This window comes from Scheffersomyces amazonensis (genome assembly GCF_036850825.1).
Source record: "Scheffersomyces amazonensis strain UFMG-HMD-26.3 chromosome Unknown RJT21scaffold_1, whole genome shotgun sequence".
In the NCBI taxonomy this organism is placed as follows: Eukaryota; Fungi; Ascomycota; class Pichiomycetes; order Serinales; family Debaryomycetaceae; genus Scheffersomyces; species Scheffersomyces amazonensis.
In genome coordinates, this window is record NW_027042741.1 from 457,179 (window position 1) to 484,255 (window position 27,077).

At 30.2% G+C, this 27,077-nt stretch overlaps 13 protein-coding genes and 1 non-coding gene across 14 annotated transcripts; 7 read left to right on the forward strand and 7 right to left on the reverse strand. All coding sequences in view use genetic code 12, as the record gives it.

The window, feature by feature from the left end:
• Positions 1-121: 121 nt before the first annotated feature.
• Positions 122-2,792, reverse strand: NOT3 (CCR4-NOT core subunit). The gene is made up of 2 exons (XM_064885376.1): positions 2,689-2,792; positions 122-2,495 (listed from the first exon to the last, which is right to left on the reverse strand). Exons 1-2 carry the CDS (start codon positions 2,709-2,711, stop codon positions 458-460), a joined length of 2,061 nt encoding a protein of 686 aa, XP_064740573.1. The 5' UTR covers positions 2,712-2,792; the 3' UTR covers positions 122-457.
• A 368-nt stretch (positions 2,793-3,160) lies between these two features.
• RJT21DRAFT_116843 (Fgr2 protein) lies at positions 3,161-5,455 on the forward strand. The gene has a single exon (XM_064880499.1). It carries the CDS (start codon positions 3,508-3,510, stop codon positions 5,065-5,067), a length of 1,560 nt encoding a protein of 519 aa, XP_064740574.1. The 5' UTR covers positions 3,161-3,507; the 3' UTR covers positions 5,068-5,455.
• Positions 5,307-5,756, reverse strand: RJT21DRAFT_3869 (uncharacterized protein; the record flags this gene model as incomplete). Its single annotated transcript, XM_064884404.1, has 2 exons — positions 5,307-5,467; positions 5,753-5,756. 2 exons carry the CDS (start codon positions 5,754-5,756, stop codon positions 5,307-5,309), a joined length of 165 nt encoding a protein of 54 aa, XP_064740575.1.
• Positions 5,757-6,679: 923 nt separating this feature from the next.
• Positions 6,680-8,553, forward strand: RJT21DRAFT_116846 (Anp1-domain-containing protein). The gene has a single exon (XM_064880500.1). The coding sequence runs from the start codon at positions 6,819-6,821 to the stop codon at positions 8,214-8,216; it is 1,398 nt and encodes a 465-aa protein (XP_064740576.1). The 5' UTR covers positions 6,680-6,818; the 3' UTR covers positions 8,217-8,553.
• A 211-nt stretch (positions 8,554-8,764) lies between these two features.
• RJT21DRAFT_t3 lies at positions 8,765-8,836 on the forward strand. Its single transcript has one exon. It is a non-coding gene; the product is annotated as a tRNA-Asp (tRNA).
• Positions 8,837-9,104: 268 nt separating this feature from the next.
• Positions 9,105-10,385, forward strand: RJT21DRAFT_116847 (uncharacterized protein). The gene has a single exon (XM_064880501.1). The coding sequence runs from the start codon at positions 9,286-9,288 to the stop codon at positions 9,967-9,969; it is 684 nt and encodes a 227-aa protein (XP_064740577.1). The 5' UTR covers positions 9,105-9,285; the 3' UTR covers positions 9,970-10,385.
• EMC9 (Emc9p) lies at positions 10,013-12,642 on the reverse strand. The gene has a single exon (XM_064885384.1). It carries the CDS (start codon positions 12,511-12,513, stop codon positions 10,057-10,059), a length of 2,457 nt encoding a protein of 818 aa, XP_064740578.1. The 5' UTR covers positions 12,514-12,642; the 3' UTR covers positions 10,013-10,056.
• Positions 12,643-12,721: 79 nt separating this feature from the next.
• On the reverse strand, positions 12,722-14,857 carry SMP2 (phosphatidate phosphatase). Its single transcript, XM_064880502.1, has one exon. The coding sequence runs from the start codon at positions 14,736-14,738 to the stop codon at positions 12,798-12,800; it is 1,941 nt and encodes a 646-aa protein (XP_064740579.1). The 5' UTR covers positions 14,739-14,857; the 3' UTR covers positions 12,722-12,797.
• A 713-nt stretch (positions 14,858-15,570) lies between these two features.
• Positions 15,571-16,987, reverse strand: RJT21DRAFT_116850 (uncharacterized protein). Its single transcript, XM_064880503.1, has one exon. It carries the CDS (start codon positions 16,866-16,868, stop codon positions 15,672-15,674), a length of 1,197 nt encoding a protein of 398 aa, XP_064740580.1. The 5' UTR covers positions 16,869-16,987; the 3' UTR covers positions 15,571-15,671.
• Positions 16,988-17,596: 609 nt separating this feature from the next.
• On the forward strand, positions 17,597-19,744 carry RJT21DRAFT_81182 (glutamine-dependent NAD(+) synthetase; the record flags this gene model as incomplete). Its single annotated transcript, XM_064885281.1, has 1 exon — positions 17,597-19,744. The coding sequence occupies one exon, from the start codon at positions 17,597-17,599 to the stop codon at positions 19,742-19,744; it is 2,148 nt and encodes a 715-aa protein (XP_064740581.1).
• On the reverse strand, positions 19,743-21,006 carry PPE1 (carboxylesterase-mitochondrial 37S ribosomal protein YmS2). The gene has a single exon (XM_064885639.1). The coding sequence runs from the start codon at positions 20,898-20,900 to the stop codon at positions 19,791-19,793; it is 1,110 nt and encodes a 369-aa protein (XP_064740582.1). The 5' UTR covers positions 20,901-21,006; the 3' UTR covers positions 19,743-19,790.
• Positions 21,007-21,941, forward strand: RJT21DRAFT_116853 (tRNA(adenine34) deaminase). Its single transcript, XM_064880504.1, has one exon. It carries the CDS (start codon positions 21,079-21,081, stop codon positions 21,916-21,918), a length of 840 nt encoding a protein of 279 aa, XP_064740583.1. The 5' UTR covers positions 21,007-21,078; the 3' UTR covers positions 21,919-21,941.
• A 55-nt stretch (positions 21,942-21,996) lies between these two features.
• RJT21DRAFT_116854 (TFIIH/NER complex subunit) lies at positions 21,997-23,979 on the forward strand. The gene has a single exon (XM_064880505.1). It carries the CDS (start codon positions 22,079-22,081, stop codon positions 23,579-23,581), a length of 1,503 nt encoding a protein of 500 aa, XP_064740584.1. The 5' UTR covers positions 21,997-22,078; the 3' UTR covers positions 23,582-23,979.
• Positions 23,619-26,658, reverse strand: SPT5 (transcription elongation factor). Its single transcript, XM_064885392.1, has one exon. The coding sequence runs from the start codon at positions 26,488-26,490 to the stop codon at positions 23,656-23,658; it is 2,835 nt and encodes a 944-aa protein (XP_064740585.1). The 5' UTR covers positions 26,491-26,658; the 3' UTR covers positions 23,619-23,655.
• Between the last annotated feature and the right edge of the window lie 419 nt (positions 26,659-27,077).

Sequence of the window (27,077 nt, forward strand, 5' to 3'; positions counted from 1 at the left end):
TCATTGTTTGATATTGACTATAAGGAAGAATATAAAGTAGTTGATCGCTTACATATACATAGAGGTATGTCCATGCCGATTTTGGTTACTACTGATAATGTGGATCTTTATTACAAAGAGATTTCAACTACCCAAGATTCAGTAATTGAAAGATTCTTTTCTCCGCAAAACTCTCAACCACAAGAGTTTTCACCACCATGTACTTCCCCTATAATACTATGTTCATCTATTAGTAATGATGATATACTTGTATTTGAATCACTTGATTCGGATGATGAAATTCCAATCATTTTAACTTCAGATCTACAGTGTCGGTTCGATGAATTATGACTATGTATTAACATTGACAATAATACCAATATTCGAACTAATAAACAAAGTAAAAGAGGATGACCAAACGTACATAGAGAACAACAATAAAACTAATAGAGTAGTAATAATAATAAAATTATAACTCTTAAACGGTTATAGAAGGAGAAACTTGTAATAATCTTGTTTCCAACTTATAATTATTCTTAACAAAGATTTCCCAAGTAGTTAAATTAAATACTTGGAAATCTCCAAATTCAAAGTTGGAATCATTAGATGGTAATGAGTTAATCTTTCTAACCCAAAAGAAGTAATTATTAGATTTAAGATTATTACTAATTAATGGATTTTGACCAGCTTCCTGCAATCTATAGGGTTTCCAACCCAAATTAAAAAGACTTTCCTCAGCAATTAAATTTTCCACTGGAGTTATTCCATAATAAAATCCGTAAAACAATACATTTGTTAATTCGTTAATTCGAGGAATAGCATTTGCATTATTACTGGCAAATAATTCTTTAATCTCATTAACTACATTATTAAATTCATATTGTCCTCTAATTTTATTCCAACCAGCTTGTAATTTCAAAAATTGAACGGGGAAATTATTAATATTTTCAGGTAAAAATGGCTTTGTTATTGGAATAGTATATTGATTATACTCTTTTTCATCCACTAATAACTTGAAATCGTCTGATTTATTTCTCTTGGAAGTAAAAGATACTACTAAATCTTGCATTCCCGGTGGTAAAGTAACTAATTTCATATCACTGAATAAATTCAATTCGACATTTGAAAATCCTGATTCTCGAAGAATGGTTGAATATTTGTTGGAGTCTTCTCGTTGTTGTTGCTGAATGACATGGTCTTCATAATATACTTTCGGTTGGGAATCAGTTTGTTGAGATTCACGGTGATGTTCTTGTTTTGATTGTTTTTCCTGTTCTTGTTCTTCCTCTATACTTGTTATTGAAGTACCATTACTAGAAACTCCAGATGGTTCAGGTGATTTACTACTTGAAGAACTAGAATGATCAGCTAATCCTGCAACTGCTGCAGCCGACCATTTCATGGTCCCTACGGGCTTTGAAGGGGTGGGGGCAGGTTTTAGATTACGCACAATAGCAGGACTGGCTAATTCAGGACTTACCACTTTCTTCGGGAGTGGAGAAGTTAAACTATTAGTTGTGGAAGATACTTTCAGTTTGATTTCCGGTTGTGAAGGTCCATTAAAGTGATTCGTATGATTCTCTTCTCTTTCAGGTTTAACTGGAGTTGCTAAGATATCATTTTCATTAGTATTTGCATCATTAGCATTAGTTTGGGTATTGTTGTCAGTATAATCTACAAAATCTTCTTCTTCGGCAGTGACCAGATTAAAGATATCATCATATAAGCCTTCATCAAATTCATCATTTTCACCAGATTCAATGAATTTTTCTAAATCATTTTTAATGACCCAGCATACATTGACATCAGTTAATTTATTGGCTCTAATTAATTTAATAATCTTCAATAGTTTTTTACTATGGAATTTATTGGCCTCAATAGTTGATTGAATCTTTTCTTTCTTACTTTCAATAGTACTTAGATTGTTTTTTCGTAATTTCTTTTGAGATAGTTTATCAAATTCATTATTTAGTTTCTTAGTTTGATTACTTAGTTGAAGTACACTATCTTTTAAAAATGATACGATTTCTTGAGATTCGGGTCGTAAATCTTCATCTTCATCATCTTCATCATTAGAATCAAATTCATCAAAAGATTCATCTTCACTATCTTCATCATCATCATCATCATCATCATCTCGGAAACTATTATTATGATTTTCCTTTGAAGCCATTAGAATAGATTGATTTGAAAAAGTTTTCAATTTAGAACTTCTTTCTACATCTTTATACACTTCCATTGCTTCTTCTATTAGTTTTTTATTATCATTTAATTTATTTGATAAAGCTGTTGAAGATAGCCCCAAAGTCTTAATGACGTCATTCAGTTGCCAGATCTTAATTTGTTCTCTAAATTTCTGAAGTCGTTTAATCTCTTTCTTTAAATCATTTTCAAGCTTTTCCTTCTCTCGTTGATTATCACTATCATCTTCAGTGTTTATGCTTTCATATCTTTCGTAATGATAATTAAACTCGTGCAATCCCTCCAGGATTTTTTTGAATATTATATCAATATCCCTATAAATTCAGTTAGTAATTTTGATTCTTTATATTAAGGGGAATATGTTCTAATAATATTAATTCATTAAAATCAATTCCAAATCTTCCAACATGTGGTTAATATGGAAAGGATCCATGCATTAATATATATCATCGACATAAACTATTTCCATGATTTTCTTAACGAAAACATATTCTTTTCGATACTTACTTCTGTAGCTTCCTATTCGCCATAATCTTAGGTGGCCGTAGCAGCAATTAGTTTCAAATAATTACGTGCTAATCCGTTGAAATAGCTTTAGGTATTCAGTTTCAAACGGTTCTTTAACAACGTATAATTCACTTTCATTTTTTTTCTGTAAAATATTTTTGATGCTGAAATGCCTACACGTGATGTTGATAACGTGTGTGAGCACATGACCATAAATCACATGATCACTTGTTCATCCTATCTCTTTTTCATGCACTACGTCACAGTCCAAAGGTCACATGATTTAATAATTGCATGTGATTATTTCTATAATCCAAAAATGAATACATTTACGTAGTTGAGTAAAAATTTTAGGTTAAACCCCTCGTGCGCTTTTATCAGTGAGCGCGTGCGCATTAAGGTTTCTTGAAAAGTACTATAGTCCAATTTTTCAGTAAGCAATTATACAATAAATATAACTCTGATCTTCCCCCGTGTTCCCAAATTAGGTAATGCTTGATGAACGAAATCTAAAAATTAGTGTAATTAATATACTGTAAAATAAATTATTTTAATATTTCAGATTTTCCGAATTACTAAATGGCTCTATAAATCTGATGATAATAATTGTTGAATTAATCCAGAGTTAATATTTAACAATCTTATTTATATAAACCCAATATCTTTAATTTTGTGTGTAGAAATTTATTCTTTCTTTTTTTCTTTATTTAGTCTTCAAGAAACATTTATTTCTTTAATTTTTCTTCCATTAATAGTTTTTCAGAATTTTGAATTATCTTCTTCCTAAAAAGTTGTCATTTTTGAATCTAGTTAAGCAAAATGTCAAATATTAATGAAAAGAAAGTCTCCGACCTTGGTTCGGTTGTGTCTGTCAACGAAGATGATACTGTCTCTGACAAAACTCTCATTGATATGTATGAGTTAGAAGGTGATGATGATGTATTAACTAAAAAGATGAAATTAATTAATGATGCCATAGATGAAATCGGATTCACACCATATCATTTGAAATTATTCTTTCTTAATGGTATGGGTTATTGGACTGATACTCAATTGACATATATTGAATCAAATGTCAGAACTTTTATTAATTATCAATTTGGTTATACATATGCTATCTCCAATGAAATGTTGGCTGCTGGTTTATTGATTGGTGCATTATTTTGGGGGTTCTCAGCTGATTTAATCGGTAGAAAAGTAGCTTTCAATCTTTCCTTATTCCTTTCTGCAATCTTTACTATTTTAACTGGTACTATGGGTACTATGGCTTCTTACTGTATTTTTGTGTTCCTTTGTTGTTTTGCTGCTGGTGGTAATTTAGTATTAGATACTTGTGTATTTTTGGAATATTTACCTCATAAAGATCAATGGTTATTATCCTTTTTTGCTTTTTTCTGGAGTATTGGTCAAATTGTGGCCGTGCTATTAGCTTACGCTTTCTTACCTAATAATTCATGTGAATCTGCTGATTATTGTCCTTCTCATATTAACAGAGGATGGAGATATGTTTATTATGTTAATGGTTCTATTGTCTTAGTCATGGCTATTGCTCGTGTTACATTTATCAGATTAAAGGAAACTCCAAAATTTTTGGTTTCTAATAATAGAGATGCAGAAGCCGTTCAAATATTACAGGATATTGCTACAAAATACAATAGAACTTGTTCTTTAACTCTTGAACAATTGACTGAATTGGGTGAAATTTCATCTAATGATGATTATAGAAAACATCAATCTATTAAAGGTATTTATACATTAGTTAAACATCATTTAGCTATTTTATTTGCCAACAAAAAAATTGGAAGATCCTCAGCTTTAGTATTCCTTTCCTGGTTCTTATTAGGGATCTCATACCCATTATATTCTTCCTTTTTACCTCAATATTTGGCCAGTAGAGGAGCTAATATTAGTGCTTCAACCACTCAAGGTGTTTATCGTGATAATTTAATCAGTAATGTTGTTTCTTTGGCCGGTCCGATAATTGCTGGTGCTTTACTTTACTACTTCCCAAGATTAGGACGTCGTGGTGTCTTATGTATTGGTGGTATATCAGGTATGGCTTTCTTATTCGGATATACTGCTATTAAAAATCGTGCTCAAAATGTCGCTCTTTCTTCGATTTCTTTCGCAGCTATCTATATTTATTATGCCGTTTTATATGCTTATACTCCAGAAGTTATGCCATCTGCAGCTAGAGCTACTGGAAATGCACTTGCTATCGCTAGTACTAGAGTTGCAACTTGTATTGTGCCTGTCATTGCTTATTTCTCAAATACTAGTTCTCAAGTACCTATTTGGATTTGTGGTGCATTTGTTGGTGTTATAGGATTATTAGCTTTATTATTCCCATTCGAACCATCTAAACATCGTGTTGTTTAATGGGGGCATATCGTGTGATAGGTCTCGAAAAAACTCCCTTTTTTGCAACTGGTTTGCTAATTAATACATCAAAAAAAAATAAAAAAAAATATAGCTCAAAAATTTTTATCGCAACCAAATAAAATGGGAGCTGGGTTGGAAGGTTAGAACAATGTGTACATAAGTTAAGGTAATACACTATTTATGGTAATTCGTCAGTTACAATTGTTGTAATTACTTGTCAGTATTTTTTAATAAATTTAATTCTTCATCGATCTTCTCTTACTATCAACTTCAAAAAAAGCATGGGGTAATTTTTGCTGTAATTGTAATTGTAATTGTAATTGTGCTTGTGCTTGTGCTTGTGCTTGTGCTTGTGCTTGTGCTTGTGCTTGTGCTTGTGCTTGTGCTTGTGCTTGTGCTTGTAACTTGTGAATGAAAGTAAAATGACACAGATGATACCTATCCTTTTAGATAATTATTATTGAACGTCAGAGTCTGGTGGTGCGCTGATAATTTTAATAGTTTGCTAAAAATTCTTACTTTATTTTTAAACTTTTTTCACAATCTTAGCGAAAGGAGATTTAGCTTTCGAAAGTCCGGCTTCTAAAACTTGGCTCATGTGGTGATCAAAACATACATTATAAAGAAGAGTGAAGACGCGTTTGAGGTATTGTGATAAGATAACTCTCCCGTTAAAAGGTACTCATGAGTATGAAATACGACCACGGGGGTCTATCACAGAAAAAATGTGTAGGAGGCTTTTTTTACCTGTGTGTAATCACACTTCTATTAATAAATTACAAGTGGTAAGAAAGTGTTCCTGAAGGTGATACTCAAGAGGGTCTTCGGGAAAGCGATTAATGCAGAGTATAAATCCTCTTAAAGTTGTTTGAAAAGGATATGTGTAAATCTATTATAATTATACCTAATAATAAAATGATTTGATTGCAAATAGATTTATGTGTAATTGATCTTTTAATAATTAGATATAATTAGCCAACAAAACTTTTTAACTGCAGACTTCAAATTTTGAGAGCAGTGGAATTGATTCTCACTCCTCAAAATTATGTTCTATTGTTTGTTAGACCGATCTTATTGACACCTAAGAGTCCTTGCGAGACGATAATTACTTATCGCCTTTACTTTTAGGGTGAAAACTTGCATATTCAGTAATTCCTGGTTAAACATGCCAACGAGTGTCAAATTATGTATGTACTTGAAACTACACATGATCACTTATCAGCTAGAGTGTAGTAAAAGAATCCATCCTAGATTTAAATAATTATAGAGCCACAAGAATACATCTCTATGGCCAGGTACCACTTGGTGATACTCAGTAAATAATAATTTTTGAGGTACTGAAAAATCTAGATATACGATTTACCTATAAAATAATACAATGAGAACAATAAGCACTTACCAGAAGGATACTCATCTCTTCAATTATGTGATGTATTGTGATCTTACTAGGATCTTCTTACCTCTGTTTGTATGCAATAAAGGCGTTCATGCAATTCCACGTCTTTTTTACAAGATAAGCCTGGTTTTCATTTACTTCTGTGAAACAGACACTTAAAAAATTTCAGAGCAACAATTCAATTGTTGGCGTCTAAGTAATAAATGCCTCATAACATTTATATAAATCTTTGTATTATAGCTTCTTTGTATTAGTTTAATAGTATATTGTTTTATTACTTTAGTTTGTATTCAGATCTGTTAAACCATATATGCTTTATAGTCAGTGATCTGGTGTGAGAATACTAGTCCCGATGCTTCCATATAGAGCAAAATCATTAAAGAGGCGTTTTCTCCTACCATTCTTTCTTTCAATAATTGTAGTGCTGTTATTTTCATATAATTTATATCTGAACAAGGATGTCGACTACTTTAAACAATATGCGTCTTACGTAGGAGGAGGAAGCATTCCTATATCTGAGTCGGTAATACCAAATGAAGATTCCCAGCCACAAGTTGAAACACGTAATTCTAATGATGATAACAATAATAATAATGATGGCAATTTCGATGATAATGCCAATAAACTAGTGAATCAAGAAGATGTGCGTGCAAATCAAAATGAAAACAATGTGAATTCTCCAGATGAAAGGAATGATCAGTCGGATACCAATTCCAATTCCAATTCTGATTCCGATGACTTAGTACGACCAATACGCCAAAATTACATCAAGAAGCAATTTACTTCACCACACTCGTCATTTAAAAGAATTGAATATTACAGGAAAGAAGAAATCCCTGTTAGTCAGAAGACAGTACTAATCTTAGTTAATATCGGTCAAAAAGCAGCATATGGTAGAGATAGAACTTTTTCTGACTTTATGGACACCCTTTCTACTTTATACGAGACTCCTTATAAAGGACTTGTCTTGTCAATTGGATTCTTAAGTAATATTGATTCAGAATTCCAAACAGTTCACAAATATTTTGAAGATAATGTGGGTTCAATTCTCCAAAATGTACCGTTTATATCAAGGATATCATTATATTCTAATTCAGATTTAGAGGTTGATGGAGGGTTTACCCGTCAGCAAAGACAAAAGGATGAATTTCAAAGATTCAGAAGAAGGTTGATTGCTAAAAATAGAAATTTTCTTGTAAATTCAGCATTACAAGACGAACAGTATATCTTATTCCTTGATGCTGATATAGTAAGATTTGAAAAGCCTGATAAAATTATTCCAACATTTATTCAATCTGAAAAGGATATTTTGGTTCCAAGAATTGTTAAGGGGGGCCTTCTAGATTTTGATAAGAATTCTTGGAGAGGAGAAAGAACTAAACCAACAGAAACGCAACTAGAACTTTTCAATGCTGGTAAGTATGATGACGCAAAATATGTCCCTAAAGATGTGGAATCAAACATGTTTCACTTTCAGAACTTTGTTGCGGAGGATAAATATAAACGTTTAAGAAGATATTTTCTGTACAATACAGAATTAGACTCAGTAGGTGGTGCTGTTCTCTTTACAAAATCCATAGTATTTAGATTAGGTGCTATATTCCCAACTAGTTATATTGTGGGTACTACTTGGGATAGAACTGAAGGATATGATGGCATAGAAACAGAAGGTTTGTGTTATTTAGCCAAACCATTGGGATTCAGGTGTTGGGGATTCCCTAACATTGTTGCATATCATGCTGAAAGATAGGTTTCCGTTTTGGAGCTAATACTTCGGAATACTGCATCACCAGTACGAACATTCATTAGCATTACATGTACTTATAATTATTTAATTTATATACATTATACATTTGACTGCAAAAACATTTTTTGCGGCTTCGAATTAAAGACAAAATTTCTGTAATCCACTATCAGCTTATTCTTAAATACACTATGATGGCATTTAAAGGATTGAATAATATCCCTTTGATTGATTTCTCCATAATCACCAAAATGGTTGTACTCCTCCAGATAATGAATCTATATCCATAAATATATAAAGTTTATTTCCTACAAATTAATTAAAAAAAACTGAGTAGTTCAGCAAAGCAAACAAGAGCCCAGTACTTCTGATCAAAGATCATTAAATATAGCATTAGATTGAATAATAACTGTTACAATTGTATCCTTTAACCCAACTCTATTACCTCAAATTTAAGAAATTGTCACGTTATTTGACACTCGTGATTAAGCACGTGCTTTTCACGTGATATTTACTTGTGACCAGCATCCTAGACTAATTTTCGTCAACAAAAGTCCGTGATAGTTTAGTGGCTAGAATTACCGCTTGTCGCGTGGTAGACCGGGGTTCAATTCCCCGTCGCGGAGTTTCTTTTTTGCTTTTTGTTAGACAAATTTTTACCATAATTATAATATGAACATTTGGTTTTTAACAACTTAACTGTAAGAAAAGTAGTTGAATATATCTGTTTAAAGTAAGATTCACGATTATTTTGTGATTTATATCTGTCACTATTTCTTTGTAGTTTCATTTCAATTTCGCAATCATTTCAAGATATAGTTATAGTATTAGAAAATTTTGCTCTATCTTTCTGTATCAAATATAAATTACTATGTAATTATAAAAAGACTACACTATCTACTTAATTATTCATTAATTACTATGATACTATTGAATTGTGCTTAAGAAATACGAGTGAATTAAGTAATTCGTCAAAAACTGTATTTGGGAATTCTTTTGATTTTTCGCAATAACAGATGAAATTTTTTGAGGGTTTTCAATAGCATATGGTTCAAATATTTTAAGATATATATGTATGAGAGGGTGGATTTTACAAGTACGAACGATTTCACGGTCATCAATTCTAAGAAATGGTAGCCATAGTGCCATTCTGGAAAAATTCCGGAGTAATATGGCACGAGTTAGTTCTCAAGCAATGATTTTAACTTCTGCATCGAATACTATTAAATCCAATGATTTACATGGTATGACACTTTCTTCAGTTAGTTCACTAGCTGTATATCCCAAACCTTTATTAGAATTTAATTTACATCTTCCATCATATACTTCAGCTGCCATGCATAATTTACAATATCTTGCAATACATTTATTATCACCAACCGCAAAATCAGCTCATCTTTGTCGAGTATTTGCTAGTGGAGTTAAGACAGATAAGAAAGGTATATTGAATAATGGTAAGGAAGAAGATGAAGATGGTGAAATATTTCATGAAATGACAACTCCATTTTCGAGGCTTAATAAAGATAATGATTATACTATGTATAAAATCAATGATTCTATAAGTATTCCTATATTAAAAAATTCTGAATCTGTTTTTATATGTAAAGCTAAAACTAATTTTTCAGTATCCAATCATGAAATTTGGGTAGTTGATGTATTAGAAATATTAGAGAATGATGAAAAAATACTTGAAAAGGGTGGAATACTTTACTTTAATAGAAAGTTTCATCAGATCGGTAATACTATACAAGAAAATTAATGCGTTAATGATATACCTTATCCATAATTATATACATGTACATAGGAACTATAAAAATTATTAATAATAATTATTATCCACTATCCACTATCCATTCAATACTTGATTACATTCTTCTCGTAAAGCTTGAGTTTCTGATAAAACTCGAGGGAGAATAGTATCAAACTTATCATTAGTTTTCTTAATCCTTTTCCCTAATTTATTTAAGATTTCATTTCTTCTAATATTCTTTAAATCATTATTTAAAGTCTTAATCTCTTCAACTCTTAGTTGTTGTTTATTAATTAATTTTTGTTTCTTACCATTCATATTTTGTAATTCTGTACTTGATGCCTTTAATTTTGTCTTTTCAATTTTTATTCTTTCACAATATTCATCATAAATCTTTTCTAATTCCTTAATTTGTTTTAAATAATCTCGTTCTTGACGTCTGAAATGATTCTTAATACCAGTTTCTTCTGTAATTAAATTCAGAATTGATGAATTTAAATGTTCAATATCCATTTCAAGTTGCATTACTGAATGCTTTAAACCCTTTAATTTTCCAAATAATCTATTTTCATTATTTCCATTACTTTTATTATATTTTGACATTTTATTTTTCAAATTTTCAATATTATTTTTCATTTCAAGTATTCGTTTATGATCATCCTTTTTCTGTTTTTTATACTTTGATTTTAAACTATTCAAACTTTTTAAAGTGGAAATTAAAGATATTTGTAAAGTTGTTAATGATGAAGCTGATGATGATGATGAATCATGTAAAATTGATCTTTCATCATCCTCACTATCACTGTTTATACTTTCAGTATTAATTAAAAAATGTTCTATAATTTCATTATCTTTATTTACTATATCAATTTCATATTGGAAATTAGATGATAATCCATGAATAATTAAATACACTTGTTTATCATTCTCTTTCTCTTTCTCTTTCTCTTCCTCAATGAATTTATAATAAGACCAAGAAACATTATTAATCATTACTGTTAAATCTTCAATATTAAATAAATCATTCTTTAAAACAGAAAATATTACTTTGGAATTATCAATAAGAATAGTAGACATTATAAGATTTTGTCCTTTAGATGATTTATGATTAGTTAATTCAGAAACATTATTTTTACTTCTTGTAATTTCACCATTAAATAATTTTGGATTTCTTAAGATAGCTTTACTAGCAGCTAGAATTGACCAAAAGGGTTGAATAATAACGGTATTTTCAATGGTAGTTATATTATTACTAATAGTGGTAGTTGTTAAAGAAGTTGAAGTAGCTGTAGTACTTGAAGTTGTGGTAGTTGATGATGTTGAAGGTAAAGTAATATTAGAATTAGAATGAGAATTGGAATGGGAATTATTAAGATGAATTATTCCATTAGTATTAGAATTATTATTCATATTATTATGAACATTTACTACCGGAACTGATTTTGAATAAATCGAAGGTAAAGAATTAATTTTAAGACTATTACTTCTCAATCTATTCTTTAGGATAGTTAATTTACTATTGAAAGGTGATATAATAAAATTTTCGAAATTTTTAATGGCAACAGAATTTGATGAAGGTTGAATATTAGATATAGGAGGTATATTAACATCGATTTGAACTATTTTTGGAGTTAAATGATTTTTATTAGTAGATGATGAAGAAGATTCATTATCAGTAATATTAGGGATTGAACTTTGTAAAATAGTTGATTTTTTAAATAAAGTTGAATTAATTATATGAATGCATAGTATAAGATAAAGTTTGCTAGTTAAATAATGAAAGGTTAAATTATTTATATAACCAATATTAGTATTATAAAATTTAATAAATTTGAATGATAAATTTAACCAATTTAAAACATAATTTATATAATTTATAATTAAAAAACATATGATGGAATTTATAAGATGACTATTTAAAATTTTTTTATTATCATCATATTGAATTTTTGTAGTAATTCTCTTTTGACTTATAGAATTTATATAATTAATTGATGATGATCCAATTAAATCACTTGAAATTATAGATTTTGATAATATCACTAAATAATTAAAATAACTCTTTTTATGAATTATTAAATTTAAACTAAGAAATATAATTGAATTTACTCCTAATATTTTGGAAAATGTTATTGATAATTGTTTAAAATTTATTATTAATGGTTGATGATGATCTTGATCTAAGAAAAATTCCATAACAAATTTACCACCTACAAAACTTGGACCTAATATAATATAAATTATTATTAAGAATAAAGAAATTGTTTGTGGTAAAGTTAATAAAATGAAAATTAATGATAAGATATCTCTTAATGATGTAAAGGGGAATAATGATGAAGATGTTGAAAATGGATTCGACAGATATAACAGACTATGATGTTGATGAGCTGCTGATTCATGACGATATGGATGATTTTTCAAATTCCGTTGATTATTACTACCAACAATATTAATATTACTACTAGTATTATTAGTATTATTAATATTGGAATTTATAGCTGCTTTACTAAGTCCATGATTTATATGCAGTGGGGTAGACAGTTGATGATGCATGTTTTTCGAATAAACACCACCAGTCTGGCCATGGAACACAAGATGAACTACAAGTAAACGTGTGTGAATCTCCACCTACAGTCAACCAAGTCTAATTAGGTCTTTAACACCAGTTGGCTATGATTTATAGAGAGTAGTTTTACCGAACCATTGTTGAAAAATCTGTCATAATTTTTTGTATTTCGCTTCGGGGAAATTTTCGACAGGGCACACGACTTGACTGTCCCCATAGTCTTGTCTTATACTTATTCATTATACGTATAATTATATATATACTATTCTAACTATTTGTTAATATTAAGGGCTTGAAGTTCATTTGCCGTCATAACAATCGATGCAGGTATAGATGTCTTTACTTCTTCTGGGAGCCCATCTCCTTCATCAAGATCATCCTCTTCATCATACTCATTCTGTTCTGCTTCATCTACATCTTCATCTTCATCTTCATCTTCATACTCTTCTTCATCTTCATCTTCATCCTCTTCCTCTTCCTCTTCATCATAGTCATCATCTTCCTCTTCATCGTAGTCATCTTCATAGTCATCATCTGTGTAATCTTCATCATCCTCATCATCATCAAGAAGGTCATCATTATCGGCTATCATACTCTCATCAGTATATGAAGCATCTACTACAGGTCTATTTTTATCAAGTACAACATCTGCATAATCGGCATCATCATCTTCATCATCTCCTCTACCAACCCCAAATTTCATAAAATTTTGTAATGGTAAAGTAAATGAAGATACAGAAGTTGGCCTTTCTGGAGGTACAACTCTTGATGATGATCGACTTCTATTTCTTCTTTGATCATTTGATTCAACCAATAATTCAGGTGTAGGTTCAGCTGTAAATGATTTTAATGATAATAAAGCAGGAGATTTAGGAGTGGGAGTAATTATTTGATTATCAGTATCTTCATCACTAATATCACTAAAATTAATTGGTTCTCTCCAATAATTAACATCATTAAATCTTTCATCTGGTGGTTGTAAATCCATAAAATTATCTTCATTAATACTTCTTGGAGATCCAGGAATTCTTGGTGAACCAATAATTGGAGTTCGAAGTTCAATTCCTTCTTGTTCCAGTTGTTCATTTTGTTTAAAATTTATATAGTCATTTAATTGATCATCATTCCAATAAGATTCCATTGGTACTTGCCTAATTGGAGGGAAAAAGTGATCAACTAATTCTCCAATATGTAAATATGATGATTTATAACCAGCTAATTCTAATAATTCCATATGAACTTCTCCATTAGGATTAATTGTAAAAATTCTATGAGATGGAATTTTTACTGATCTATAAGATATTGCATCAGTAATTCTATTACCAAATCCAGCATAAAATGGAGTTCTATCTTCATTATTTTCATTATTTTCATGAAAATATAAACTTCTTATATCTCTTAAACATGCCATTTTAAATACTTCAGGTTTTTTTAATATAACTTCTCTTCTTAAAGCTGCCATAGTTCTATCAGGACTTAAAATAACTGGTCCTTTAGGTAATTTAATTCCTCCATCTTGAACAATACCTGAAAGATATTGTCTTGTACCTTCAGCTTGTCCAACTGATCTTGCTGTTAAATACATTATATTATAACCATTAGCAGAAATATCAGAAAATAATGTAGCAACACCAGGATGAGTCCAATCTTTACCTAATAAATTCATAACATGACCTAAAGCATCTGATTTTGTTATTGTACCATCAATATCTGATATTACAATTGGAGTTGTTGATTTCCATAAATATAAATTTGAATAAATTTGAGAATTTCCTTCATTAAGTTTAAATTTTAATTGATTTTCTCCATAATGTAATTTCATACTTTGTAATTGTTCTGAAGTTAATCGAAGTGTTTTAAAATATGTTTTTGTATTTGCATTTGAATTTGAATTTGTCAGAATTGATTCTTCATCATTTATACTAGTATTTAAAGTATTAATTGATGAAACTCCATCATCAAATACTACTGCATCATTATTATCTAAATCATGATCAAGATTTAATTCACTATTTTTATTTAATATTCTAATATTCCCATCTTCATCTTTACTAATATATTGATCCCAAGATCCTAATTCAACATTTTCAACATCATCACCAAAATTGGTTGAATCTTTAATTTCTTCTAAAAAGATTCTTTTAAATAATTCATCAGAATCATCAATATTCTTTTGAGAATTAGGTTTATAACCATCCATATCAAGTACCATATCACCATTTATATCTATTTTGGAAGGAATATTTAATTTTTTTGTAATCTTACGAGCTCGTTCAAAAGCAATTTTAGATTGTAAACTTGGAGTTGGAGTTGGAGTTGGAGTTGGAGTTGGTATTGGTGTAGGACTATTATTAATTGATCTTAAAGGAGTATGAGGATTTGAATCAGATAATTTTATTTTATCTTCGATATAATTACTACCTGAATTTAAATCTAATAAATCCGGTTCAGATTTATTATTATTATCATATTGACTATTTGGTGATTGACCAGGAGAATTTAATGGTGATATACCAGGAGAACTTAAAGGAGATATAACTGGAGAAGTTAATACAGATTGAGATAAATTATCACTATTTTCAGTTTCAAATACAAAAAATGCTTCTCCACCTTCACCTAATTTCATAGGTAAATCAGTCTTTATATCATTAACATATAAATCAATCTTCTTTTGTGATGGTTTAATAATTTGAAATTTACCAAATCTAACATGCCACGGTGAGCAATGAAGCGTACCATCTGGTTGTTCTACAACAATTATATCAATTGCTCCCGACAATGTCGCTGGATTTAGTGAACTCCATTGATTATATACATAACCTCCCACTTTCCCCACGTACTGCATTGGTCTGGGTGATTATATAGTGTTTGTTTGTAGTATTTGATCTATATATTAATAGCAAGCTAACCTTTTTTTATAAGGTGATCGGCTGAGACCGACTGAAAAAAAAGAGACACTTAGAGAGAGAGAGAGAGCCCGATCGTTACTATAGTGGGCCGAGGGTGGGGAACATTTAATTGTAATTATAATTATTTTATTATGGGTAATTGTTTACTTAACAATATATTGATTAACTACAAACTGTAATGACAAACTATAAACATATCCAATTGATAATAAATCACTAGTAATAGATAATTGATATTATGCACTCACATAGACAGGATCTTGACCACTGGCAATGTTACATTGATGCATTAATCTTCTCTCATCTTTACCATCAGCTGCTACTCCTTTAAATTCTCCAGTAACTGAATGCCATACTCCTCTATTAAAGAATAATACCAAATCTCCTTGTTTCCAAGAATGGGCCAACACTTCTTTTGGACTAATTGAAGGTCTCATAAGTTGATGAGCCTTCTTACGTGCATCTTCTAATTCTAAAGTTTTAATTGATCCATCGGCTTGTTTAGTATGTAATTTATATAAACAACATCCATGTAATTGTAAATGTTGTTCTTTTGTAACTGGATTAGTCCATAACATTGGTAATTTTTTAACTTTAGATTCTTCCCATTCTGGTAATTTATCAAAGGAAAATTCTTTTGATTCACTAACCATAGTTAATCCATCTGATGTAGCACCAGCTGGTGATATAAAAATATATGGATGTGGTGCATATTCAACTATAGTATTGGCAGCAAATTCTTTATCTTCTAAACTCAAATTTTTATAAGCATTAGCTCCACTAACAAAACATGTAGCACCTTGAGTTAATTCTAATTCATCTCCTGATCCATCTTCATATATAATTTTTTGAGTTTGAGTTGATGGAGGAACTTTTATACCTAATAAAGTAGTAATTAATGGTGGAGATAAATCATATAATGCACTATCAATATGCCATCTATAAAATCTAGTTCTATGTTCATTCTTAATTTGATCTTCTGTTAATGGAGTATGATGGAAACTAGTATGAGATGGATGAGTTAAACTTATTGCTTCACCATTTTCATTACCAGGTTCATTTGCTTCAAATACACCTTGACCTAATATTTGAACTTGAGGTTGAGATTTAACACTAGTACCATCTTTTCTTAATACTGATTGTTGATGTCTAAATTCTTTACCATGACCATAACCTGCATAACCTGAATCAGGCTTTGGTTCAGGAATAGATGGATCAAATCTTTTGGTTAAAATATATTGTGATTTAGGAGCTAATTCTTCTTGACCAGGAATAACAACTACAAGATAAGTAAGAACCGCTTCATATAAACTTTTGAAATCTTCATCGTTTAAATTACTAGGATCGTTATTGGCATACCCTGGAAGAGTTACGGAACAACCAAAGGAAGTCTTTGGTAATGGACTAATTACTAATTTTTCAACTTTATGCATTATAATTATTTGGTGATTGACTGACTATATCTGTATCGTACTAACTATTATATCATTTATATATGTATATGTATATCTATCCGTATATATATACCCCTTAGCTGTCGGAGTACCCATTGCTCTTATCATAGATATGCAGGAACAGAGAAATTGTCCCGTCGGAACAAATCTGGAGGATTTTATTTAGTGGATCAGGAGAAGGCGTGCCGACTTGCACGTGCACACATACAAAAGATTTTAATTCCTTCGGAGGTTCCGTAGCAATTTCGGTAAGTACCATTAAGTGTTGCAAGTTTGCTGCAACTTGTTGCTGTCAAAAGTCATGTCATTCTAAATCATACGGAGACTGCGAATTCGGCGATGGAGACTGTTACCGGAACAGCTTAAGTATCGTAAGATTATTAATCAGTAAAATAATCTATGATAATGCACAAGAATGAAGGAAATTCCTCGGGAACAAAACTAAGTCCCCATTAACATCTTTCATAGAAAAGCATTTAATGATATTAATGATATTAACATTTTTAAAAGTCTGTATTAATGGTTGCTAAATTGTCGGATCTGTCAAAGGCTCTAGCGGAAGTGCGGAGCAAAAGCCGACTCACTATAGAAAAAAAAAACTTAACGAGGTTGATGGTAGTCGGTAAGTATTTCACATAAAGAGAAAGAGAAGTACAAGTAAAGTTAATTGAAGTACAGATTAGTAAAGTGAATTAGCAAATATAAAAATGGGTCATTACATTACAATTGCTACCTGTAATTTAAATCAATGGGCACTTGATTTTGAAGGAAATCGTGATCGTATTATTGAGAGTATTAGACAAGCAAAGAAACAAGGTGCTAAGCTTAGAGTTGGACCAGAATTAGAAATTTGTGGATATGGATGTTTAGATCATTTTAGTGAAAGTGATTTATATCAACATTCATGGGAAATTTATGGAGATATTATTTCTCATCCCGATACTAAAGATATTTTATTAGATATTGGGATTCCAATTATTCATAAATCTAATAAATATAATTGTAGAATTATTTCATATAATGCAAAAATTTTATTAATTAGACCTAAATTATATTTAGCTAATGATGGAAATTATCGTGAAATGAGATATTTTACTCCTTGGAATAGACCAAAATATTTTGAAGAATATCAATTACCTAAATTTATTAGTAAAATTACTCAACAATCAAGAGTTACATTTGGAGATTGTGTAATTGAAACTTTTGAAACAAGATTAGGTTGTGAAACTTGTGAAGAATTATTTACTCCTCAATCTCCTCATATTGATATGAGTCTTGATGGTGTTGAAATATTTACAAATTCAAGTGGTTCACATCATGAATTAAGAAAATTAGATACAAGATTAGAATTAATAACTGAAGCAACAAAAAAATGTGGTGGAGTTTATCTTTATTCAAATCAACGTGGTTGTGATGGTGATAGATTATATTATGATGGTTGTGCAGCCATTATTCTTAATGGTAAAGTAGTTGCTCAAGCTTCTCAATTTTCTTTAAATGATGTCGAAGTAGTTTCTGCAACTATTGATCTTGATGATGTTAGATCTTATAGAAATCAAAAATCGGCAAGTCTTCAATCAGTAAATAGAAAAGATATTTATAAATCACTTTATTGTGAAATTGATTTATCACCAACTTCTAATGTTTTTAATCCTCTTATAGTTCCAACATCTACTAGACCAATTAGATATCATTTACCAGAAGAAGAAATTGCCTTAGGACCTGCTTGTTGGTTATGGGATTATTTAAGAAGATCTAAAACTGGGGGTTATTTCTTACCATTAAGTGGTGGTATAGATTCTTGTGCAACTGCTGTTATTGTTCATCTGATGTGTAGATTAGTAGTTGAAGCAATTAAAGATGGCAATAAACAAGTATTAAATGATATTCAATCATTAACTCATGATTCAAATTTTATTCCAAATACTCCTCAAGAAATTGCTGAAAAATTATTTCATACTAGTTTTATGGGTACAGAAAATTCATCAAAGGAAACAAGAACTAGAGCTAAAGAATTAGCTAAAAAAATTGGTGCTTATCATATTGATTTAAATATGGATACATTAGTTGGAGCCGTTATTTCAGTATTTGAAGTTGCTACTGGTAAAAAACCAATTTTTAAAATTTTTGGTGGTAGTCAAACTGAAAATTTAGCATTACAAAATATTCAAGCAAGATTAAGAATGGTTTTAAGTTATTTATTTGCTCAATTATTACCTTGGACTAGAAATAAATCTACTGGAGGTTTACTTGTTTTAGGTAGTGCAAATGTTGATGAATGTTTAAGAGGTTATTTAACTAAATATGATTGTTCATCAGCTGATATAAATCCAATTGGAGGAATTTCAAAGACTGATTTAAAAAGATTTATTGCTTGGGCAGAAATTAAATTTGAATTACCTATTTTAAATGAATTTTTAACGGCTACTCCAACGGCTGAATTAGAACCTATAACTGAAAATTATGTTCAAAGTGATGAAATAGATATGGGAATGACTTATGATGAATTATCAAGATTTGGGAGATTAAGAAAAGTAGATAAATGTGGTCCATTATCAATGTTTATTAAATTATATCATGAATGGTCTCAACCTCCTTTAAATCTTACTGCTGAACAAGTAGCTGAAAAAGTTAAACGATTTTGGTTCTTTTATGCCATTAATAGACATAAAATGACAACAATGACTCCTGCTTATCATGCAGAACAATATTCTCCTGATGATAATAGATTCGATTTAAGACCATTTTTAATTAATCCAAGATTCCCTCATGCCTCAAAGAAAATAGATGAAGTTGTCGAAGATATTAAAAGAAGAGAAGAAGAGATACAAAAGAACAATATTAGTGTAGAGTGAAATATCCAACTTTTAATATATATTTCTAATTTAATGATTTAATTAATTACTTATTTATTTTCCCACCCCATTTAGGAACAATTCCTAATTCATCTTTCATAAATTTATCAGGATTTTCATTCCTCTTAACAAAATCCAATAAACATACTGCCACTTGATGAGGTAAATCTTCATGAATAAAGTGACCAGAATTATGATTATTATTAAATACCACCAATTGATATTTACCTTGCATTTGACCTATAATTAAATTTTTATCTAATGTTTCATGAGCTGAAAGTAATAATAATTTAGGACCTTTAAATGTTAAAAAACTTTGTGATAACCCAGTAAACCAAGTATCCCATGCTGGTTGAGTTAATGAAAGATCTGTTTTCCAATGTAAATTAGTATCGAGAAGATCAGGAATACTTAAATTTGCTGATTCTTGATTAAATAATAAAAAGTTCATATGCCAATCAATAGCTTTAGTTATAGAATTAAAAGATTTAGGTCTATTCTCAATAAAATTAGGCATAGAACTTAAAGATTTAACAGCAGTTTCTTCAACTATATCTAGTATAACTTCACCTCTAATATTTAAATCTGTTATTGGTTGTTTAAGAAAATTTGCTATAACAGCTCCACCTAAGGAATGACCTACAAAATATAATGAATTAGATGATAAATCATATTTTTCAATAAATTTATGAATAATAAATGAACAATCTTCTACTAATGACAGTAAAGAAAAATCCGTAGTTGATGAAGAGTCTCCATGACCTCTTAAATCAAATATAAATATACCAACATTACTGTCTTCCTTTATTAAATTACTGGCTAATTGAGCAAATGTCATTGAAGATGAACCAGCTCCATGTACTAATACAAATATTTGAGTATCCTTTGTTTTTGGTAATTTAATATATGCTTGAAGGGATACACCTTCATGAATAAAAGTTTCAGAACAGTCAAAGAAAGTTGCCTTAAATTTATGATAATTCGTTATTATAGGCTCGTCTTCTGTATGAGTCTGGGGATTAGCCGATTGAGATTTTGGTTGTGGCAGTGGCAGTGGCAGTACTGATGACTCAGATTCTTCAGAAAGAACAGAGAGTCCCATAGCGGCCTCCTGCTGCTTAATTCGCCTGAGTAATGCCTTCTGGATATCACTCATTGCTTTTGCTTTTGCTTTGAATCTAAGCAATTAAGATCAGTTCATAAGTCAAAAAGTAAGCCAACCGCTAAGAAAATAGTCGCGAAAAATAAGTCTGAAGGTTTAGGAGATGTATAGATAGTATAGATGGGATAGATTATAGAGATTTAGTTCAATAACTATATATATTAGTAATAGTATGGAGGATCTTACAGATGAGTTTAAATATATGGCCACCAGTCTCTTTATAGCATTCAAGGCATTACTTATGAATGAGACTCCAGTAGCATGTATATTGGTGAATAAATCAACAGGAAAGATTATTAGTATAGGATATAATTATACCAATGCATCATTAAATGGAACAAAACATGCCGAGTTTATTGCTGTAAAGAGATTGATGGAGAATGATCATCAAATTAATTTTCAAGATATTATTATGTATGTTACTGTAGAACCTTGTATTATGTGTGCATCATTTTTAAGACAATTAGGTATAAATCAAGTTATTTATGGATGTAGTAATGATAGATTTGGAGGTAATGGTACAGTACTATCAATTCATAATGATAAAAAATTAATTGGAAATACTTATAAGAGTATAGGAGGAATAATGCGAACTGAAGCTATACAATTATTAAGAAACTTTTATATTCAAGAGAATGAATCTGCTCCAGTACCTAAAGTTAAGAAGAATAAAGATATTGAGAATAAATTATATCCACCTAATATATTTAATGTGAATGAATTAGAATTTACTGATTATTATGGATTAATTAGAAAGGAAGAGATATATAATCAATCAGATAAAGAAATTACTCCTATAATAGGTCATGGTTATAAAGTAAGTAATTTAGTTAATTTGCAATATCTTAAGGATATTCCTTACCTAGAACAAGATATGGGAGTTGTAGATGATGAACAAGTTAATGAATTCTTTGATTTATTTTATGATATAGATGATAATGGTCAAGTACAATTCTCAAGTAAGATTAGAACTTATAATAGTAAGAAACGTCATCTTAATGATGATGAGTAAATATATAATGGTATTACATATCCATCGCTTCTTCGTTATAGAGCAGCAGTAAGAATTGTAGTGTGCGAAACGAAAATAATTTTTCAGATAAGGCTGTAGCGATTTGATGATAATTGACTATTTAATATATATATATATATATATATAGTGTAGTATAGAGATGGACGATTCAGATGAAGAATATGTTTCTCAACAGCCTGTGGGAGAAACAGAGAGTCCAGCTTCGAGACTTTCATCTGAAGATCCTGAAGAGTCAGATGGAGTATCAAGAAGAACAAGATCAAATGCTAAACGAACTCAAGTTAGTGAATTGAAAGGTGCCAATGGTTATGCATGGGAAGATGAATATCAAAGATCATGGGATATTATGAAAGATAATGATAATGGACAATCACTTGAAATGATTATTCAAAGTATGATTGAGAATAGAAAGAAGAAAATTATGAAGAATCCAAGTACACCATTTCAAAGAGGAATTATTCGAACATTAATTGTAGTAATTGATGGATCATTAGCTATGTTAGAAAAAGATTTAAGACCCACAAGATTTTCTATGACATTATCATTATTACAAGAATTTATAGTAGAATTTTTTGATCAAAATCCTATATCACAATTAGGTATAATATTAATGAGAAATGGTATAGCTCAACTTGTAAGTGAAGTTAGTGGATCTCCACAATATCATCTTGATAGATTAAGACAATTAAAAGCCAAACAACATAATAAATTCGAACCTAAAGGTGAACCATCATTACAAAATTCATTAGAAATGGCTCGATCTTTATTAAAATATAATTTTGGTAATAGTTCAAATAATACAAAGAATTCAAAAGAAGTACTTATAATTTTTGGATCTATTTTTACTAGTGATCCTGGTGATATTCATAAAACTATAGATAGTTTAGTTAAAGATGATATAAGAGTTAAAGTCATTGGATTATCTGCTCAAGTAGCTATTTGTCAAGAATTAGTTAATAGAACTAATAATCTTGCAAGAAATATTGTATCAAAGAATTATGGAATTATTATGAATGAATCTCATTTTAAAGAATTACTTATGGATTGTGTAATACCATTACCAATATCAGAAAAGGAAAGAGAACAAGAAGCAAAATCTTCAAAGGGAGTTCCATTAATTAGAATGGGATTTCCTTCTAAAATTCAACCAACTTTAACTTCAAGTTTAAATAATTCAACATTTACAATTGATTTTCCTCAATTAAGTGCATCTGATCCAACTCATGGTTCAGAAAATTCAAAACAAATTAATGATATTGATGGAATTAATATTATAACTAATAATACTATTGGTTATCAATGTCCTCGATGTAAAAGTAAAGTAACAAATTTACCAACTGTATGTCCTGTATGTGGATTAATGCTTATTCTTTCAACTCATTTAGCTAGATCTTATCATCATTTAATACCTTTATCACCATTTAAAGAAGTTCCAGTTAATTCTGAATATTCAAGTTTACATTGTTTTGGATGTTTACTTAAATTTCCATCAGGAATTTCTTCAGAAACTAATAAAGATTCTTTAGATGTTTTAACCAGTTCAAGATATAGATGTCGAAAATGTAAGAATGATTTTTGTATTGATTGTGATGTATTTGTACATGAAATTTTACATAATTGTCCTGGTTGTGAAAATACTTGAGAGATTGAATTTGGTTTTTTTTGAAATATACTAATATACAAACGATTTATGCATTTTACAAAGTTATTATGTTATCATTTTCCCCAACTACTTCTGTTTCCTTTATTGTTTTGAGATCCCCAACTAGAGCTCCCACCAGTAGAACCCCAAGTAGAATTACCTCCTTGACCCCAAGTTGAGTTACCACCTTTATTGGTAGAACCCCAAGTGGAATTACCTCCTTTACCCCAAGTGGAATTTCCTCCAGTACTACTATTAGATCCCCAACTAGAGGATCCACCTTTGGAACCCCAAGCTGAATTACCACCACTACTACCACCACCACCATTATTATTATTATTATTATTAGCACCCCAGGCTGAAGCTCCACCCCAAGTGGATTGACTTCCATAAGCAGGAGTCTTACCTCCAGCCCAAGAAGAAGTTTCACCACCCCAAGTTGATGCAGCACCTGCACCAACAGCAGGAGTAGTTCCACCATTCCAAGTAGATCTATCACCTGATGTAAATGCAGGAGCTCTTGGTTTATTGAAATCTCTTTGTGTATCAACTGCTGCACCAATAAATTTAAGGTATGGAACCCATTCACCACGATCAAGTACATGTAATCCTTGCTTTTCAACTTTAATTTTTTTACTCTTAGTATGTAATTCAACTCTAGCATATATATCATCAGCTTCAATAACTTTCCCCTTTAAACCTTTATATGCTCCTCTACTAACGGCTACATCTCGATATAATAATTTATCACGTCCACCAGCTCTTGTTTGAAGAGCAGAATTAACAGCTGATATAGCACTTGGAACTTTTAAATTTGGATTCATTCTATTTAAATCTGGACCTAAATTTCTTGAAACCATTGAATCTTTTGTTGAAACAGTTGTTACATTCATTCTATTTGTAACAAATATACCTAAATTTTCAACTATTTCTTTCAGACTTATAAATAAGGAATTCTTATAAATATGTAAAATTACTCCTTCTCTTCTTTTATCACCTAAAGCTTCTTTAACAGTATCACCAACTGATATAGTAAATCCATTTTTATCAGTAGATACTTGTTCTCGACGACTTAATTCTAATTTAGATGAAATACCTGAAGGTTTAACATCAATTAATCTACCATCTGAGGTTAAAATTTGATAAAAACTTCTTTCTGATCTAACAATAACTCCAACTGATGATACATTTAATTGTACCAAATCTTTAATATCATATTTACTATTAATACTATTCATATTCAGAGTTGCATCAGATGCTTTAATTAAATAATTTGCAAATACTCGAACATCTTCTTTTGTTTGATCACTAACAAGTACAACTGAATCTCCATCAACTTTAATAACTAATCCAGTTTCATCAAAATGTTTACCTTCAACAACTCTTACATGATCACCTTCATAAAATATTTTTCTTAAATCACTTGGTGGTACAGTTAATTTTTCATTATCAAATTTTGGATCTCCACTATCAGTTACAGATATAGTAATTTCATTTAATGAAGCTTCAACAACTAAACCAATTGTTTTAGCTAATTCACCACGACGAATTTCAACTTTATCACCAGGTTGAAATGATGTTGACAGTTTACCTTCAGATTGATTTTTATTCTTTAATGAAGCAGCAATAGCTGATAAATCAATACCATCTTCATCATTATTTTGAAATCTATCTAATTCTTCTAAAGTTGGATGAATATCTTTAGTTTGAATAAATTGAATTTTAAAATCTTTATATAAAAATCCTTCATTATATTCATCACCTTTATAAATAAAATTTCTTGGACCTCTACCAGGTTGAAAAGATTCAGAATCATAAGTTCTAGCTTCTTGTTCACTGAAAAGTCGAGGTAAAGGACGAAGTTTCAGTCTTATTTTTTTACCATCTCTATCAATTTCATCATTTCTTCCATAATCTAATCTTGGAACTAATTTACATCGAACATCTAAACCATTTTCAGAAAGATTATCAACCATAGCTAAATCTCCTTTATATTTACCTCGAGTAATTCTAATATAAATTCCAGGAACAATTTCAACATCAGAAGATTTAACTTGTTTTAATAAATCAGGATATTCTTTAACTGGAACTAAAAGTTTATCTCTTACATAAACATTAACCATTCCTGTAAGTGCTTTATCAATTGCATCAGGTCTTTTTGCTTCAATATAAATGTAACCTCTAAATGAATCTCTTTGAAATACAGTTAAAATATCTAATGGAGTATTCATTCTTTCTAAAGTCCTTTTCTTATCATATAATCTTCGAACTAAATCCTTTTCTCTACCAGGTGTACATCTTATAGCATAAATAGATGGATCATTTATAGATGGCATCAAAAGTTTTTGAGAAACAGTACCACTAGTGGTAGTATCACCCCTATATACTGTATGAGTTCTTCTATACCTTTGTTTTAATGTTTCTGCAAGTTGTTCAGCATCTTGATCTTCTGCTTCTTGACGACGACGATCAAATTGTCGATGAAGTCTATCATCTTGTTGATCTTCTTCATTGACATCCGCAGCTCTGTCATCAGAAATGAATTGTTCTCGAAGAAGTTCAGCTTCTTCATCATCTTCATCTAATTCATCTTCTTCTTCATCGTCGACTTCAGCTTCAATATCAATAAATTGATTGGCTCTTCTCCGCTTTCTCTTACGATTAGGAACTTCTTCATCATCATCATCTTCATCATCCTCTTGTTCATCTCCATCTTCATCTTCTTGTTCCTCATCCTGATGTTGATTTTCTTCGTCATCATCATCATCATTCGCATCATCTATAGTACGCTTATTTCCTCGAGATTGATTATCCGACTCCACAGTCACATCAGTACCGGAATTCGATCTCTGCAACGACTCATCGTCGTGCAATTCCTGCTTTAACTGATTACTTGAGCTATCTGACATTACGAGATGCTAGCTCTAATTAACTTACTAGAACTTAAACTAGTCGTTATCAACCAGCTGGTGGTGGGTGACAATTTTTTCAATATTGCCGGACTGCGTGCAGGAAATCTCCAAAAAAATTAATGTACTGTATTAGTATTAGTTAATAGTTAATAGTTAATAGTTAATGGTTAGTTAATAATCAGTAAGCTAATAGTGACTTACAATATCAATATCATCACTGGAACTAATTGAGAATACATGTGACTGTCATTAAAGGTCTATATGTGGTAGTGAGTGATTATTAATTGGAACAGTACTTCTAGGGGATGCACTACAAAATCACTAAAGTAATCATAGTATTTATTACGACTATTGCCACCATTACTATATCTACGATGTGACTCATATTATTACTTCATTACTTAATATTCTACTTATACTAACTGATTATAGACTACGTACAATGCGTGACAGTAAGTTAGTAGCAGGAATAGTAATTGTCATAGTAATACAGCGATCTAACATTAACATTAACAATGCATATAGCCTTAACATTAACTATATCGGAAAACTATTAGTACCCATTTATTCAGTATTAAGTATGT